This window comes from Fukomys damarensis, unplaced genomic scaffold (assembly GCF_012274545.1).
Source record: "Fukomys damarensis isolate Sample0158 unplaced genomic scaffold, DMR_v1.0_HiC HiC_scaffold_33, whole genome shotgun sequence".
Taxonomy (NCBI): Eukaryota; Metazoa; Chordata; class Mammalia; order Rodentia; family Bathyergidae; genus Fukomys; species Fukomys damarensis.
This window is the reverse complement of record NW_022900945.1, coordinates 30,459,142-30,476,095: the sequence shown is the minus strand read 5'-3', so window position 1 is coordinate 30,476,095 and position 16,954 is coordinate 30,459,142. Positions and strand designations below refer to the sequence as shown.

The following is a 16,954-nucleotide window of genomic DNA, read 5'->3' as shown; positions in this document are numbered from 1 at the left end:
TCGGGGTGATACTGATTTTGTAGCTTTCTCTTCCTGCTGATTCTCAACTGTGGAGCCTTTTTTCTCATATTGTTAGGATTATTCTTCTGTTGTGTACTTATTTTATTTAAAAATTTATTTATGATAGTTTTTTTTAATTAGGAAAACTACATTGCTCCAGAGAGGAGTTGGCATTACTTCTACCAGTTATCGAAGGTCCCCATGATCAGAATCCACTTGAAACCAAATATTTTACACAAGATTCCAAGGCCTGAACAATTTTTAATTTTAGGAAGGACTTATTTAGCTTTGATCCATAATCAAGTCTGAAGCAAGTACAAACCCCACCATCATCTTGTTGTCATTTTCTAGCTCATGAATATCACTTAGTTGGCTTTGTAGGTTTCTAAACTGTCTGCTCCCATGAATGTACCCTGACCATAAACCCTAACCCAAGCATTTGTAATCCATTGGAACTCAGCCCCTAGGCCACCTGGGACTGACAGAAAACTAGAGGACAAACACATTTAGGTTAGTTTTGCCTTCCGCTGCTCTATGGGTTTTTTTTTTCCTGATCTTTCAAAAACTTCTTTATTTTGGTATCAGTATGTTGTGTATCTTTCTGGTTGATTATATTTCACAAATTGAAAACTCATGTCTTACTCTTCTAAAGGCTCCCTTGAATAATAGCCATTTCATTTATAAAGGCTTCTGCAGTAAAACTAGAGGGTTTATGAAAATTTTATAAAAAACTGAAGATTTTTTGAAGAGTTTACCATTTTTATTGAAAATTCTGTTCTCATACATGAAGAGATGTAATATTTATTAGAACTGACTCATGCTTCTACCTTCACAGCTGCTGTACTGGGCCTTCAAAGATTTCTTCAAAGCATATCACATGATCATCTTATAAGCAGGCTAGCAGAAATTTTTTAAGTTAATTATAGTTTGGCAGAGTGTATATAAAACCTCTTATCTGAATAGTGAACCCAATAATTTAATCAGTCTGTCTGTTGATTAATCACGTTCTAATCCATCTGATATCAGCACTGAAAGAGCTCTTCATCTGTTCTTTGTAAAACTTATCTCAATGAATGCACAGCTGCTCTGAGCTATTGGTATTAATAACTTGAATAAGAGACAGAGCACAATGGATTCTCAAAGCCTGCAGTAAAGTTTGAGCTCCTTAAAACTCATTATAGTCTGACCCAACTCCATACAATCGTACCATCCTCATTTCTAGTTGCTGTCCCTGTTGTCCCCCTGATACACTAAAATCAATCGACTGAATTCTCATAACTTCTGTGTTGACTGTTTCTGAAACCAGTGAGTTGAAAATTTCATAAATGTTTATCAAATAGTATATGTCAAACGTGCTATGTCCCTTTAATACCCTATAACTTCTTGAATATAGATGTAGTTTCTCATCTCAGAAGAGATGAGCTCCTAAAGCAAAAAAAAAAAAAAAAAAAAAAAAAAAAAGTCATTTTTAATGCTACTTTAAAAGGCCGTGGGCCAGGAATATAAGTCAGTGACAACACACCTGCCTGGTAAGTGCAAGGCCCTGCATTAGATTCCCAGCACACACACACACACACACACACACACACACACACACACACACAAAGCCACAATCTCTTTGCAAAAGATCAAGGAAAGACAAAAAGCTACATAAGACCATGGCCAAGTATTTTGCCAGTCGTACACAAATAATATTATAAAAATTATTCTCCATATTTCTGTAGTATAAGACACTAAATCCTTACATTGACTCTGTCTGGCAGGTGAAAGACATTTGGCCATAGGTGAGCTCTGGAGAGCTTGTGAGCAAAACACCTTCCTTGACATACAGACATTCAGGATAGTCAGTTTGCATTCACAACTGCCCTCTTTAAGCCTTATCAATTCGTAAATTACTTTCCTTTGCACTGTAAAATAATGCATTGCCATTTGTTTTTTCCTAGGGCTCCTACTATCTTACCTCCTTTTGTAGAGATGCTACACATTCAGGCAGTTCAGACTAGCCTACCTAACTTTGACGATGAAGACACCCCATGCCATTTTGAGTCAATACAGTTGAATTACAGAATTTTCAATTTAATCTAAAACATATGAGCACTTCAAAGAGTTCTTAAAATTTTACTTTTTCAAGATATTAGGTCACAAGAATAGGAAGTATATTATTGTAGTTTATTTAATACTATCAAGAGTTGGCATTTTATTAAATAACTATTATTTTGTCTGTTTTATAGCCTTGTCTCTAGATAATTATACTATATATCTATGTTCATATAATATTTTTCCAAAGTTTCTATTGTTAACTTACATGGACTAATGCCGATATACTACATTCCTTTAATATTGCTTGCCCAACAGTCAATTTTTCCTTATTTGCTGACTTAGGAATCTAGTGAATCCTAATTAATTTGGTCCTGCTCAACTCAGTTAATTAAAGCAAGGGATAAATATCTAATGTTAATTAAGTCCACAAAGGTCTCTGCCCCTGGGGGTTAAACTTTGGCCTAAAAAATTACAAATTTGGGGGAGTGGTTATACTTATAATTTGTAAATGTGGGGCTTTTCATATGACTGTCATCTACTTGGAGACCTGGGCTTCTGAAGAGAAAGGAAAGAGTAATACTATATGCAAATAGAAGCAGGATGAAGCATTCCTGAGGTATAGCTGTATTTCCTCCCTTGAGTTATGTATAAAATAACTTCTTTCCCATAAATACACCACACTCTACTTTTTAAAACTTTAACTTGTTGAAGTTGATTTCTTTTGCTTGCAACAAATGTATGTTCAAATTGCATACATAAAATGTTAATAGGTCACAGATATCACTGTTATTATTTATGTTACTTAAATACCCCTAACTGTAGATAAATTACTTTAATTTCTCTAAGTCTCTGTTTTCCATAAACAGCATGATAGAGTCATGGATATCAAACATGCTGTGTATGAAAGATTTATCATATAAATGTCTTATATTTCAGCAATTCCAATTGTACCACAGCTTTGATAGTCTATCTTATATTTGTAAGATAGCACTGCTACTCTTGCTTACTGTATTTTCCATATACGTAAATGTTCCTGATGTAAACAGGTAAATTCTGTCACAATTCACTATTTGAATACTATCCTTGTATAAAAACATTTGGATGGAAAAATTGATTTATTGAGGACAAATACTCATGCTGCCCAATTTGTTTCTCAAAAAAATACCAATTACTATTAATTACAGATTATTCTGATCATTATATTGAGGAGTAAAATATTAATTACTTATTTTATAAAATAAAGTATTAGAAAGTTCTTTCATAAAAGTGAAGTTATACTAGAAACTAGGCCAATGTTGAATTTCAGTTTTTGCTATTCCCAATATAGAAGTAGAGGAAATTTATACTTATAGAAATATATTATGGAACTTTTTTTTTGCTTATTTGCAAAAAATGATTTTCCTCTTTTATGGAATAATTATTAATAGATTATTTTATATAAGAAGTGATATTTTTAAAGACAATTTTGCCTGTAGTGACTTACATTTTTGAAATTCTGATTTATAAGAGTTAATAGATTAAAAATTTTTTTTCAACAAAAACGGAAACTCTCAACAGAACCTTGGAAATTTAAATAAAGAACAAATAGGCCTTGGATTAAAGTTCTAAATTTCCAAATAAATGGATTTAATTTCTTCTCTACCACCCCACAGCTCATTGAATAGATTTCTCATTCTAGTATGCACTTCTGCAGGTTGGGAATAAAATTTCTTTATAATTATGTATTATTAACATTTACAATATTTTTATTATTCCTCAATCCCTGATTTATTGCATGGCTTCTACCTATTCCAAGAGGCAGCTTCTCTCCTGAATTATTTTTGATGACTTCCATACTTGTATTTATGGTTTTAACACATTAGTGTATTTCACTAAACAATATATTGTTTGGTGTGCTTGTCAGACTTCACTTAATTTTCTGTAATCATCCTTTTCACTCAACAGTATGTTTATAAAATTCATTTATTATAGTACATGTAGGTGTCTTTCACTCTGCAGATTGTAGTTTTTATTTTCATCCAACTTTGTTGAACCCTATTTTTTTCATAGTCTCAGCAAAATATCGCTTGTGCCTATATATAATAGTGTATGTGTGTATGTGTATGTGTACATTTCCTTTATATTTTGCGATGATGTGATCCTAGCATAAGATACAAACACAAAATTTTCTATTCATTATGGCCGTCGTTACTATCTCAATGCAGTAGTAACCATGGAAACAATTTTTTTCAGATAAGAGAGGTCAAGTAAATGAACTTAAACAAATAAGATCAGTCTGTTTACCACTTAAATGTCTTTACTAATGCTGAAAAATCACTATCGTCACTTCAAGTGTTAAGAGGTCACAAACACTTGGTTTTGTAATAGTAATTCCACTAGCACAAAAAGCGGAAATATTACCTAACACTTCCTTCTCTGTAGACATCTATTGTTAAAAATCTAAACATTGTTAATGCAACAATGATTAGGGATATAGCATTTATCTTTTGTCTTCTTTATTATACAGAGTGAAATCTAGTCTAACTGTTCTTGAAAGTATTTATTTTGTTATACGAACTCCCTTAAGCAATACTGATATGACTTGGCTATAAAATATTCAAACAAAATATTATCTTAGGAAATCATGCTCAAATTCTATTATTCCCTCATCAAAAGCTTTAGCAAGTTGTTGCCCAATTTTTGAAACTGTAACTCTAATCATATAACCAAGGATAATTGGTGTGCCTTTATTTTCATTCATCTTTCACTTAAAAATTCTAATAAAGTCTCAGGTCAGTACAAGAAGTTTTTTACAAAATGGTGGCAAATACTCTATGACTCAATTTGAAAAAGAAAACCTAAAATAAAATTTTCCCTTACAGATTTATTACTATATTATCATATTAGAATTCAGAAATGCTGAATCCAGTTGAATTCAGAAAGGGATGAATTCTTAAATTTTCATGAAGTTAGTAATTGACTTGCTAATAATGCACAGATTCTACAGAGTAACTATGTATGATTTAGACAGTAATAAAAGATATTTTGCCTGCTTAGTTAAAGGAAGAAAAAACTGACCTTTTTAAACAGATGTTTCTTTTGACAAATCAACACAAAGGAGTGAACATTCACTATTGTAAAGTAAATAAAATTTCCCTTTGATTCCCTTATATTTTCTGTTCATTTCTTCGGTTAAAGAGATCATTGAAGACCTTCCCATGGTCATTTACAGCTTGATGCAGGCTTGAAGAAGAGAAAACGAAAGCAACTTTAACATTAACAAGAAAGGAAAAATCCTTAGTTGCAGCAATTTAGATTTTACGGCATCACTAAAGGAGAATATTTTAAGAAAGAAATATCTGCTTGACTGTCCTCAGATATTGTTTACTTATTGATCATTTTAAGTACTGTGTATTGCTGGCCTAATTGTTATTTAGGGGATTGCTCTAAATAGCATATGGCTTAGAAGTACTGGACCATGGGTTTTTTATTTACTTGGTATATATGAAACATAATATATGATAATCATAACTTATTATCCTTTGTAAATACATATATTAACATATATTTCCTTTACATACTGTGATGATTTAATCTTAGCATAGGACACAGACACAGAGGCTCCTAATGTTGGCTAAGGTTCTGATAGGTTCATCAACTAAGAAATACCCAAGATGGACTTGAATTGAGTTAGGAATTGACATCCAATTAAGGCAGAAAACCCTAGACATTATAATATATCTGAATGGTGCTCATCTACTTGGATCCTACGGATTAGGTATTCCCAACAGTTGGGGTCCAGCAATAATGAAGGTCTTAGAGGAGAAGCTGTGGTGAAGTTCCAGCATGCTTCCTCTCATGCAGGTAGTTTGGGGTAGGGAGGGGTTTCGTAGTTAGCCTTCTGTAGCACAGCATTATGGTACAGAATCTAGCCATAGAGAGGACACTGAAGATGTATTAAGCTGCAAGAGAAAAGTCTGAAAAATAGAAGAAAGTAAGGACCCCAACTTTAGAGCAATGAACTGGTACAAAAACATCTAAACAGAGTTCTTATACCTAGAATTTGAATGTCAACCCAAACTACAAGTCTGTTCAGTGACAGAACAGTGTCAACCAATAAATATTTTTGGTTCATATTCCTCGGGATATGACCTAGCCTAATGTCTAGCACAGTGGTGTCAAGCCAATGGCACACATGCCACTGCAGGGTGTTTGTATCATTGAACACTAAAAGGTTCGTCATCACTGGTCTGTAATTTAGCCTAGGCTCTTCAAGAAACGTATCGGTATATCTACTAATGATCAGGTGAGCAGATGGTTATGTATTAGGACACAAGATAGGTTTTGACTCAATGAATCTGATACCAGTGGAAAGTGCAGCAATATATATTATAGGAGTGTGAGTCATAGTGTCCTGTTAAGACTTGAAGGAGGTGGAAAGGTCAAAAGACTTCTCAAAGGGACTGAATTCTAAGGTAAAATCTGAAAAATGGGCAGGAATATGGATGCTGCTAACACAGGAATCAGTTTTGTTGAAGAGACAGAAATTATTGTTTTTAGACCATGAATTACAAGGTGATCATTTAAACCAGGTGCTTCATCATGTGAAGCTACCCAGGACTAGGCCATATGGCTTGGTGACCCGAGGGGGACTTTACTACCTCCTCCCTTACTTGGTTAAGTACCTTTTTTTGTACCGGGAATCAAACTCAGGACCCTCCACTTATAAGGCAGGTAGTGGCCCCCCTAAGCTAAATCCCAGATATGATTAAGTACTTCTGTATAGGGCCCTAGGTTGAAATTATTTAGGTGAAAAACTTTTAAAAGTTGTGGGTAGATAAAACAGAAGACAATAAGAATCTTAAACCTGTGTTTCTTCAAAATTAGAAGAGAGAAGAAAAATGGCCTCATTAGAGGGAAATATTCCTAGAATTGTCTTCTCAGACCAGGGCAACACATGAGTGCCTATGTGGTGAGCTATTCAGAGCCACCTGTAGGGATAGAGAGCACACATTTAAGCATTTGTCAAGACAGAAAATTTGATTAGGTAGGCTTGAGCTTCCTGGAGTGATTCCATTTGTCATTCTACCCACTAAGACTGTGTAACATGGCTTTTTAGTAGCAAATCAAAGTAAAGCTCTAATGTTGTGCACAAAAACAATAGAAATGAGATGGCTTAATTAGTAAAAAATTAACTGGCATAATTCCTATAAGTTAAAATGTACATATTTAAGGAGGCTTATTGTAACATTTATACCATTTATTTTATAATATACTAATTCAAATGTAAAAGTGAATGTAAATTAGCAGAAATTAACATGCAATGTGAAGAAAAGTCCTTTTATCCTCTGCAACTGTAGCATTTGGCAGATTCAGGAATAAATAATCTTTTGTGGCAAGGGTATGCCTTATCAAACATATGCAGATCAGCACTAATTAATGCTAATTAAGGTTTCCTGTCTATCTAGTTGGAAAAATGTCCAAATGTTATGAAATCCAGTTAGTATGCCTATTACGCTAATTGTTTTATATGGGGTGGTTCTTAATTAAAATATGTAAATTGACCTTAATTGCTATATACTAATGGGGGTTCATGTTATCTCACTAAAAGTGACAAGATGGTGAGGAGGGGTACTTAAAAGACTAATTCTGATAAATCCTTAACTAAATGACCTTTACTCAAAATTAATTTTAATTGGAAGTTGGCAAAAGAAACATTTTTTCTTCTTTGTTTCTTTTTAGTTTTAAGGAATGGAAGAATGTTACTCTTCTTTGTTAATACAGCTTTAGAAGCAGTTGTGGATTGTTAATTACACTTAACAAGCCAGTTAATTTTACTGTTTACTGTTTATACTTATAAGGAAGTTATTGATATCCTCATTTCAGTCTTGGGAAGACTTTCTTCTCACTAAATGTGAATATAGGGTTACAATTCTATAGGTAATTTGATCCAATTAGTGTGTCAGAACATGTGTTAAAATTTGATGAGCCAGGAATACCAATGGTTATTCCTTGGCTGATTTACTCTGGATTTACATTTTAGAAAAATTATAAATGTTTTCTGTGAAACTATTTGCTTTTATTGGAGACTTTAGAGATACTAAGATTAAATAAACTGAAATGGTAATTTTACATTCTACCTGTCATATTAATATTTACTTTTTAAAATTGTAAACAAAAATGTGTGTTGAAACCAATAATAATGATTTTAAATGTACTTATTTTTCTACTATGCTAGCCTAGAATTTGAGGAAGTAATTTAGCTAAATTAATAAATATTCTACTTTTCCTTTTCTTTAGAAGTAACATAATTTCCAATGCCATTCAAGACGGTTAAAAATTCTTCTGCAAAAATGTGAAAAAGAACTTGGTAAAATATTGTCATATGGAAATGAGCATATAATAAACATAAATTTTCTTTTTCTAAAGGAGATTTAATATCTTTACTCTTTTATCAGGACATCGTGACAAATGTTTCACCCCGAATCATCCGGGGGACTACCTCTGGCCCCATGTATGGCCCAGCACAGAGTTCCTTTCTGAATATTGAGCTCATCAGTGAAAAAACAGCTGCATATTGGTGTCAAAGTGTCACTGAGCTAAAGGCTGACTTCCCAGACAATGTAAGTGTGATTTAACATCTAAAACAAGAGAATTGGCATAAGTTGGTGAATGTTTATTTAAACATCCAATTCATAGGCTTATAAATATTAATGTGGATAATATATTTTATTAAAGAATCTGCCAGTTACTTTGCTGATGCATAGAAAGATAAAAAAGAAAGCTCAAGAACTCATAAAAATCCTCACAATGTGAGGCTTTGTTATAAATGGGTTCTGTGCAAATGGAGAAAGTATCTACATAAGCAGAAGGAAAAGAAATGAAATACTCATTTTATTGAGTTGGTTTTCACTCTGTGTGGCTGGTATTTATGAAGGTGATGACCTTAGGAAGAAATTACAGACTATAAATCATTTCAAATATGAACCTAAGCTGAAGCAGAATATTTTATGTAGTTTATATTTTAAGTAGGAAATAATTTACCAAATAAAATAGTTTTAACACTCATACTAAATGAATCAATCATCTTTTTAAACCCTTTTTCTTTTTTAAGAGACCATGTACAAATATTGCAATAAAACTGGGCTTAAATGTAATACAGAGTATTGTCTCTTCTGTAATCTGGTGAGGGTTATTGTTAATGTCTTAATTAATTCACCCCTCACCCCTTCTCACCTTCTTTCAGTGAATTTGGAGTTTGGAGGTTTTAAGCAGTGTGAGTTTATGCTACCAAAAATATTTTACTATGTCTCTCCTTCTAAAACAAAAGAGAATACTTCATGATTGCTAATAATAAATACTTTTAGATCTAATGAAATCCATAGATGTTTGCCTATAAAAAAATATACCTGGCATATCTTTAAAAAAGAATGCAGATAGTACCTGATTGCCTAGCCCATTAAGATTTTTCTATTATAGACAGCTCTAATTGTTTCCTTATTCCCTCTTACTTTGCAATAAATATAGTCACACAGAACAAATATAATTTATCTTCCTAAGATAATTCTTCAGATGTGAAGAAAACTATCATGACTCATCTGAAATCTATAGTTTCTGCTTATTAAGAATTTCTCACGTTCTGAATTTGATGTTAAAATTAGTTCTACTTTCATATTACATGACTGTAAAAAATGATGCTGATATATTTATTTTTTCAAGGATCTATATCCTTTGGGAAGCTTTTCTCAGAGTGAAAAGAACAAAAAAAATGGTCAATTCGAAAAAAAATATATATGTGTGTATTAATTTGGTCTACAGCATTAAGTACTGTGCTAGGTGCTGAACATGTAATACAATGACGGTGAACACCTTTATAGCACTTATTCCATGCCTGGCACTGTTATACAAGCAGAGTTTTAAACTCACTCGATCTTTCAGCAACTTTATATACTCTATGCTATGCCATTTCACAGATGATGGAAGTGAGGAACACAGAGGTTATGTAACATACCCAGTGTTGCATCCCTAATATATGCTAAAGCTGGAATTTGAAGTTTGCTTTTAGCATACATGCTTCTAACAGTAGTGCTCTCTAGAGTACCTGCTTGTGTTGCTCTTAACATTTCAGTATTTTAATGCAAAAAATATATATAATATAGTTTAACAAATAGTGCTTCAATAGTATTCAGATAAGTCGATGTGTCTGTGAAAAAAAATGTATTTTCCTGAAAAATAATTGACAACAGTTGCTTCTTTTAAGCTTACACAATACTTTCTGCCCTCTCTTGGTTAGGAGTAAGATGTTATAGTAATGGTCACCAAGAAATGACAGTAAGTAGACAAGAAAGCTGAGATGAAACCCCTTGCTTTGTAATTCCACAGTCAAGTAGACAGAAGAGTCACATTTAAATGTTCTTTTCAATTTCCCTGGCAACAGGTTTCTTCTTTTATATGTTTTTTTCCCCTAACAAAACAGTGCATTATTTTCTTGTTTCTAATTCTTTACCATTTAGATTAAACTCATTAGTCTTTTTCTATATTCTTAGAACTAATTTTTAACATTTTTTATTCCCCATATCAAAGATAGCATTTTAAATACAATTAAAAAGCCGTTCCCACTTGATCCCATAGAAATACTGTGTGTGCACCTAGATATTGCCATGCTGAGAGGAGAATATCCCCCACTGTTTTGGAATTATTCTGGTGCCAAACTCAATGAACTGAATGAAAGAAGGTGACCCCTCATTTTCCAAGTTTAATTATCACTCTCACCGGAGTTTTCCCACATCATTCTCAAGTGCGTGCCTGCCACCTTTAATGATGGGGACTGGATAATTCAAACTACTGTGGCAGCTTCTAAGCAAGGGCTACGTTTTCTGAAAGAGAAAATGTGCTGAGGACATGCAAGCCAGCTACTACTAGCAGGTAGAGTCTATTCCAAGCAAGGTAGACACCAATTGACCATGCACCAGAGGAAACAGCTGAAGAACATCCTAAATAGAAAGGTAACAAGACCCTCTGAAACATAACGACCAGTTATAGCAATGCCTACTCTCATAATAGACCTCTACATGGCTTTCAGTTTTTCCTTTTATTTACCTATGAATTAAATTTAGCACACTGATAACTGTAGTGACAATTTATGAGTAGCAGAAGTTTTTTCTTTTTAACTCCTGAGCTGAGATTTTGCAAAGCTTATTATGAAATATACTATATAATTAGGGTTTAAAAAAATCAATTTAAATGAATCCTTTTATGTTTCAAAAATGTTACTAGTCGTATATTTTAGACTTGAAAGAAAAATTTTTACCAGAAAATACATGCTGTTCTTGGCCTAAATGCAGTAAACCATCAAGTAAAGAGTGATATATTGTATCTTCTGTGGCAGCTAAAGTAAAGAACAACAAAAAAGACTTGAGCAGCTAAAGTAAAGAACAAACAAACAAACAAAAAGACTTGGGCAAAAGGCAGAGAATCAATAGCAGAATCACCTAATAATGATAAACATGGGAATGATGGCTTTGTTAGAGAAATTGATAGAGGAAGGACAATTGATATGTAAATATACTTTGAGTACAATGCCATCTCACTGTTGCTGCATTCCTTTCTCAGATAATTGCTGAGAGATACTCATTGTACTCATTTAAATTCAAAGTGACTCTAAAGAAGTTGATCTCCATCTGCATTCCTGAGGATCTTTCTGAACCAGTAGCATCTCAGAACAGAGTTCTTAAACCTGTGTATGCACAATGGGCATCTTTTGCACTCTGGCAAGCCCCAAGAGCTTCTTATTTTCAAAATAATGTTTTGAAAGCATGAGAATCATTTCTTAGACTTAGGAAGGATTCCCACTGTTAAAAATCTCTCAAAATAAATGTATAATATAAGGTTTAATGATATATGTTTTCCTTCACAAGGCATTAAATAATACATTCTAGGGTCTACTAAATACTTAGTTTGGATGGAATCATGACAAAAGTTCCTGAAGTCCCCACAGCAGCTACAATGTCACTTCCCATACAGGTTCTTAATAATGCCACTGTGGTTTCCTGTTTTCGTGGTTTAGGAATACTAATTTATAATGGCACTTTAGTAGAAAATAAAAATTAATTTTTTTTTCCCATCTGAGCTCAAGAATAATCTCTTTTTTTTGGTACCGGGGATTGAACTTGGGTCCTTGGGCTTGCAAGGCGGGCCACCAAATCACTGAGGTAAACCCCTGGCCCATAAGAATACTCTATTTCATCAAAGGTTCTATAGCGATCAAGTTAACAATTCTGATTGCACATTTGAATCTTTAAATAAAGATTCCTTGTGGTTAGCTTATATCCTAGTTTAATTGTTCCAGAAATTCTGGTTGGTGGACTGAATATGCATCTATGATATGTACATGTGCTTGTATGTGGCTAGATATGTGCATATATTTGTATATGTATACATGTATGTGTGTATATGCTGTGTGTTTTTATAAAGCTCATCAATTGATTTTGTTGCATATACAGTCAGCATTATATATGGCATTAGACATTGCAGTTATTCACTACTATAAATTATATCACATGAAGTTGTATTTATACATAATCTTAGAAATATTTTATTATTCAGGTCTTACTCTTAAGGTTTCTGGAACATGAGCAGAGCAGTGCTCAGCCTAAGGCTAATTATTCTCCAGTATTAAAATGTGAGTTGTGTTTGGACTTTATAGTCTGTCACAATTCCCAGATTTGTGTAAGAACCAAGTACTAGTCTTTCAGATTCATTCTGCTAGCTCCACTCTTTAGTCTCTTATAGTATATTCACATGCATGACCTAATTTGTACTGTGCTACATACTTGAGAGAGATTTTCAGAGCATCTGACATTCTCTCTGAAGCTTTCTGATTTCTGGTTGTCTGTCTTTTGGCTCTGGACTTTGAGCTTCATTTTCTCAAATCAAATCTAGAAACACTCTGGAACTTATTTCCTTAGTTTTCTACCTTTCATTGACCATTGTCCTTTACTGCTTAATGTTCAAGGTCTTAATAAAATGTTATTTCATGTGTTTTATAAGTTCTTTGCTGTTTCAATTGGGAGAGTAAATCCAGTCTCTACTATTTCAACAAGGGAGCAACTGATGTTTTCTTTAAAGAACTGGGAATATCCTATCCCAAGAAAATACTTGGCTCCATGGAGCCGTGAACCAATCAATGACCTATGAGCTGTCCTCTGTATTCTGAGTCATTTTCCCTGTCCCCATTTTGTGTAGTCAGTCATATTTTAGCTTTTTCCTTTGCTTCTATGCTAAATCTAAGAAAATAACTGCCATTATTTTAGTGTTATTTTAATGGGAAGCTGAGAAATCAAATGAATGAATGATAATAAAGTAAGAAAGTATAATGAATAAAACATTAGACAGAAGACCTTACATATTAAGTCACATAATGAACTCAAATTCAGAAGAATTATTAAAAAGCATGTCGAGTGAGTCTGTAATTTTTTAATTGGTATCTACATATGAAATAGTACTTTTTATATAAACCATTAGTTCACATGGTTTTTGAAAATCAATCAGGAAATGAGCTTCAAGAGCTACAAAGATGCTGTTAACTTTTATTTGTCAAATGTCCCTTTTAGAATATATCATGGAAAAAATGAAATAGGAAAAAAGCTAAATGCATAAATAGAATTTTATTCAATATAATTTATAGTAGTGAGTGATTGCAATGTGTCATCTTATATGTAGTATCTCATTAAATTCTTGTAATGACTTATGAGGTTATAAATTATCTCACTGACGAGGAGGGAGGCTGAGTGTCAATAAATAGCAAGTGAGAGGAGAAGCTGAGATTCAAATTCATTCAGATGCTAACCTACACCTATTTATCTCCTGGACTCTGTTAACTCTAGAAAAATTAAAATAGATTGATTGGGTTAATTGAGCATGGACTATTTTACTCTCACTTTTGAACTTTTCATTGCTATTACAGAATATTTTTATTTTTTAAAATTAGGTAGATCATTTTAAAGGTCAATAAAGTAATACCACTTGATCATCTCTGTTGATTTTTAATCCTAAATTTTGTAAAGAAGTGAGGCTGGAATATATGTATGGCTTTCAGAACCCATGAACAATATTAGAAAATCACTATGTAAATTCTTGTATGAAAAAGAGAACCACATCTGAGAGATCCTAGGCTTCCCTTCAATAGCTGTTCCATACAGCAACCCAGAACAAAGTTTGATAATATTTACAAAAATATCTAATACCAACCAATATAAGATGAGCAGTGTTTTGCATCATTCAAAAATTTCCTGCTTATATAAAGTAGGAAAATCAAATCATAGTAAAATGAAAATAAATGAATTAAAACTGTCCACAAAATGACTTGGTATTAGAATTGCAGATAATTACAGGAGCTCTGTTATAACTAAATTTCAAATGTTCAAAGAGTTAATACATGGAAAAATAGATAAAAGACCTAAAATAAATCTTTCAGAAATTAAAAACTATAATTAATTAGATAAGCTATATACTGGAAGTTTTGAACAGCATAATAAGCATTGCAGAAGAAATAATTCATAAACTTAAAGACATTGTAATAAAAATTTTCAAAAATAAAGCAGAGAGGAGAGAAGGAGAGGGATCATCAGTGAGTCAGTGAGCTGAAAACAGGAGACTAAATATGTATGCAACTGGAGTTTCCAAAGGAAGATAATGAACCAGAAAAAAAATATATATATTTGAAGAAGTAATGGCTCAAATTTCCTAGTTTTACTTAAAAATACAACTGTGCCTTATTCACACCTCAAGAAAAAACAGAAATCTAAACCAAGAAAATGTAAAGCCAAGCATGAGAAACCTGAAAAAGAAAGAATATCAAGCTAACAGAGCATAATAAAATTAATGAAACCACTGATGAAAAAATATTAAAAGGAATCAGATGAGGTGAGGGGAGACATGTTCTGTACAAAAGAACAACTATAAGGTTTACTGCTGTAATTTATTATCAAAAACAAAGAAAGCTGGAAGATTATGGAACCAGATATTTAAAGTACTAAATCTAGATTAGAAAATCTAGAAATGAAACTTTTCAAAATATAGGTGACACAAATGGCTTTTCAAATACAATAACAGGAAATCTATACTATTGTATATAAAATGTTAAAAGAAAATGTTTAGGCTGGGAAAAAATGATGCCACATCAAAGTATGGAACTACATAAAAAAATGAGGATCAAAATTTATAACGATGTGGGTAACTATATGATTTTTTTCCTTATTGTCTAACTTGTTTTAGGAGAAAACTGGTTCTTTAAACAAAAATGTATTATAATTACAGTATGGGGGTTTAAAATATATAAAGCTAATATATAGGACAAAGCTACAAAAGTTATACGGGAAGGGATGGAAAGATTTTAATATCTCCAAACTTCTAGCACCATATACAAAGTTTTATATTATTAGGAGATAGGCTATCGTAACTTAGTATTGTTATAAGGATATTTTTCAGAGTGTCTTAAAGATACTATAAACTAAAACAGCTACAGTGTGAAGCAACCAAGTAGGGCTAAAAAGCAAAAATAATTATAAAATGAAATTATAAAGTGACATTCAATCCAAAAGAAACCACAAAAGCAGGAAGAAGAGCAAAGCAGATATGAGGCAAATAGAAAGCCAGTAGTGAGGAGATAAAGTTAAACCTAACTATTCAGTGCTCCCATTAAAAATATAAATGATTTCAACACCTGGATTTAAAGACAAATATTTTCAGATTGGACTTTTGAAGAAAGCAAGTCTCAACTGTATGCTGTCTACAAAAATGACTTTAAGCAAAAGAATTAAACTAAAAAAAATGAAATTGAAAATTATCTTTGGTGCTAAATATAAATGAAATAATATCTCATGATATTAATAGCAGACAACAAAAATACCAACCCAAGAATGTTACCAAGGGATGAAAATTTCAACAGATCATTTCATAGTGATGAAGTGGTCAATTCACCTAAAGGTGATGACCTTAAATTTTATGCACTTAATAGCAGCTCTTCCAGATACATAAAGAAAAACTGATACAGTCATCAGAAGCAATTGAAAAGCTCACACTTATAGTTGGATATATATATATTTTACCTTCCTGCTAATAATTAATAAAATGACAGAATGAAGATTTCAGAGATTTGAAAATTCCTATAAACCAACTTATCTAATTTGTACTTATACAGCATGTCATTCAGCAACAACAGAATACATAGTATTCTAAAACATTTATTAAATTTAGCTAGATAAGCCATATCCTGGCCTTTAAAGGAAATGTCAATAATTCTAAAATAATTAAAATATTATAAAGTACATACTCTTATCAAAACAGAATTAAATTAGTAATTGACAATAGAAATATAGTTGGAAAAATACATATTTTTAAAATAAATAATATACTTCTATATAACACCTTTATCAAAGAAAAATCATGCAAAAATTAGAAAGTATTTCAAACTGAAAGAAGCTTGATGTACAACATTTCAAAATTTGTGGTATGATAAAAAAGCATACATGGGAAAAATTATGGTACCATATCCATATGTCAGAAATGAAGAAATGTCTCAAATTAATGACCTCGACAACTACCTTTAAAAACTAGAAAAATAACAGAAAATTAAACCTAAAGTGAATAAAAAAAAATGACATAATATGAATCAATGAAAGAAATCAGTGAAATAAAAAACAGAAAAATAATAGAGAAAATTAATGAAGTTAAACTGCTTCATTGTGAAGATCAAAACTGATAAAACAATAAACTGTTCTGGGAGTAAAACCAAAGAAACATGAATTACCAATATAGAAAATGAGAATGGAGGATGGGTAGGGGAAGGGTAAATAAGGGAAAAGAAAAAAAATGTGAGATAATGAAAAAATGAAAATAAAGTGTTTGTAGATGGGGAGGGGAGGAGGGGGTGAAG

General features: G+C 32.2%; 1 protein-coding gene across 1 annotated transcript in view; it reads left to right on the top strand.

Annotated features, from left to right (window-relative positions):
* The window catches only part of Dpyd (dihydropyrimidine dehydrogenase), an 826,486-nt gene that overhangs the window by 441,917 nt on the left and 367,615 nt on the right, over nt 1-16,954 (top strand). Inside the window, exon 15 of the mRNA XM_010639922.3 lies at nt 8,478-8,642. Within this exon, the coding sequence (XP_010638224.1) occupies nt 8,478-8,642 (165 nt within the window). The remainder of the gene's footprint in view (nt 1-8,477; nt 8,643-16,954) is intronic.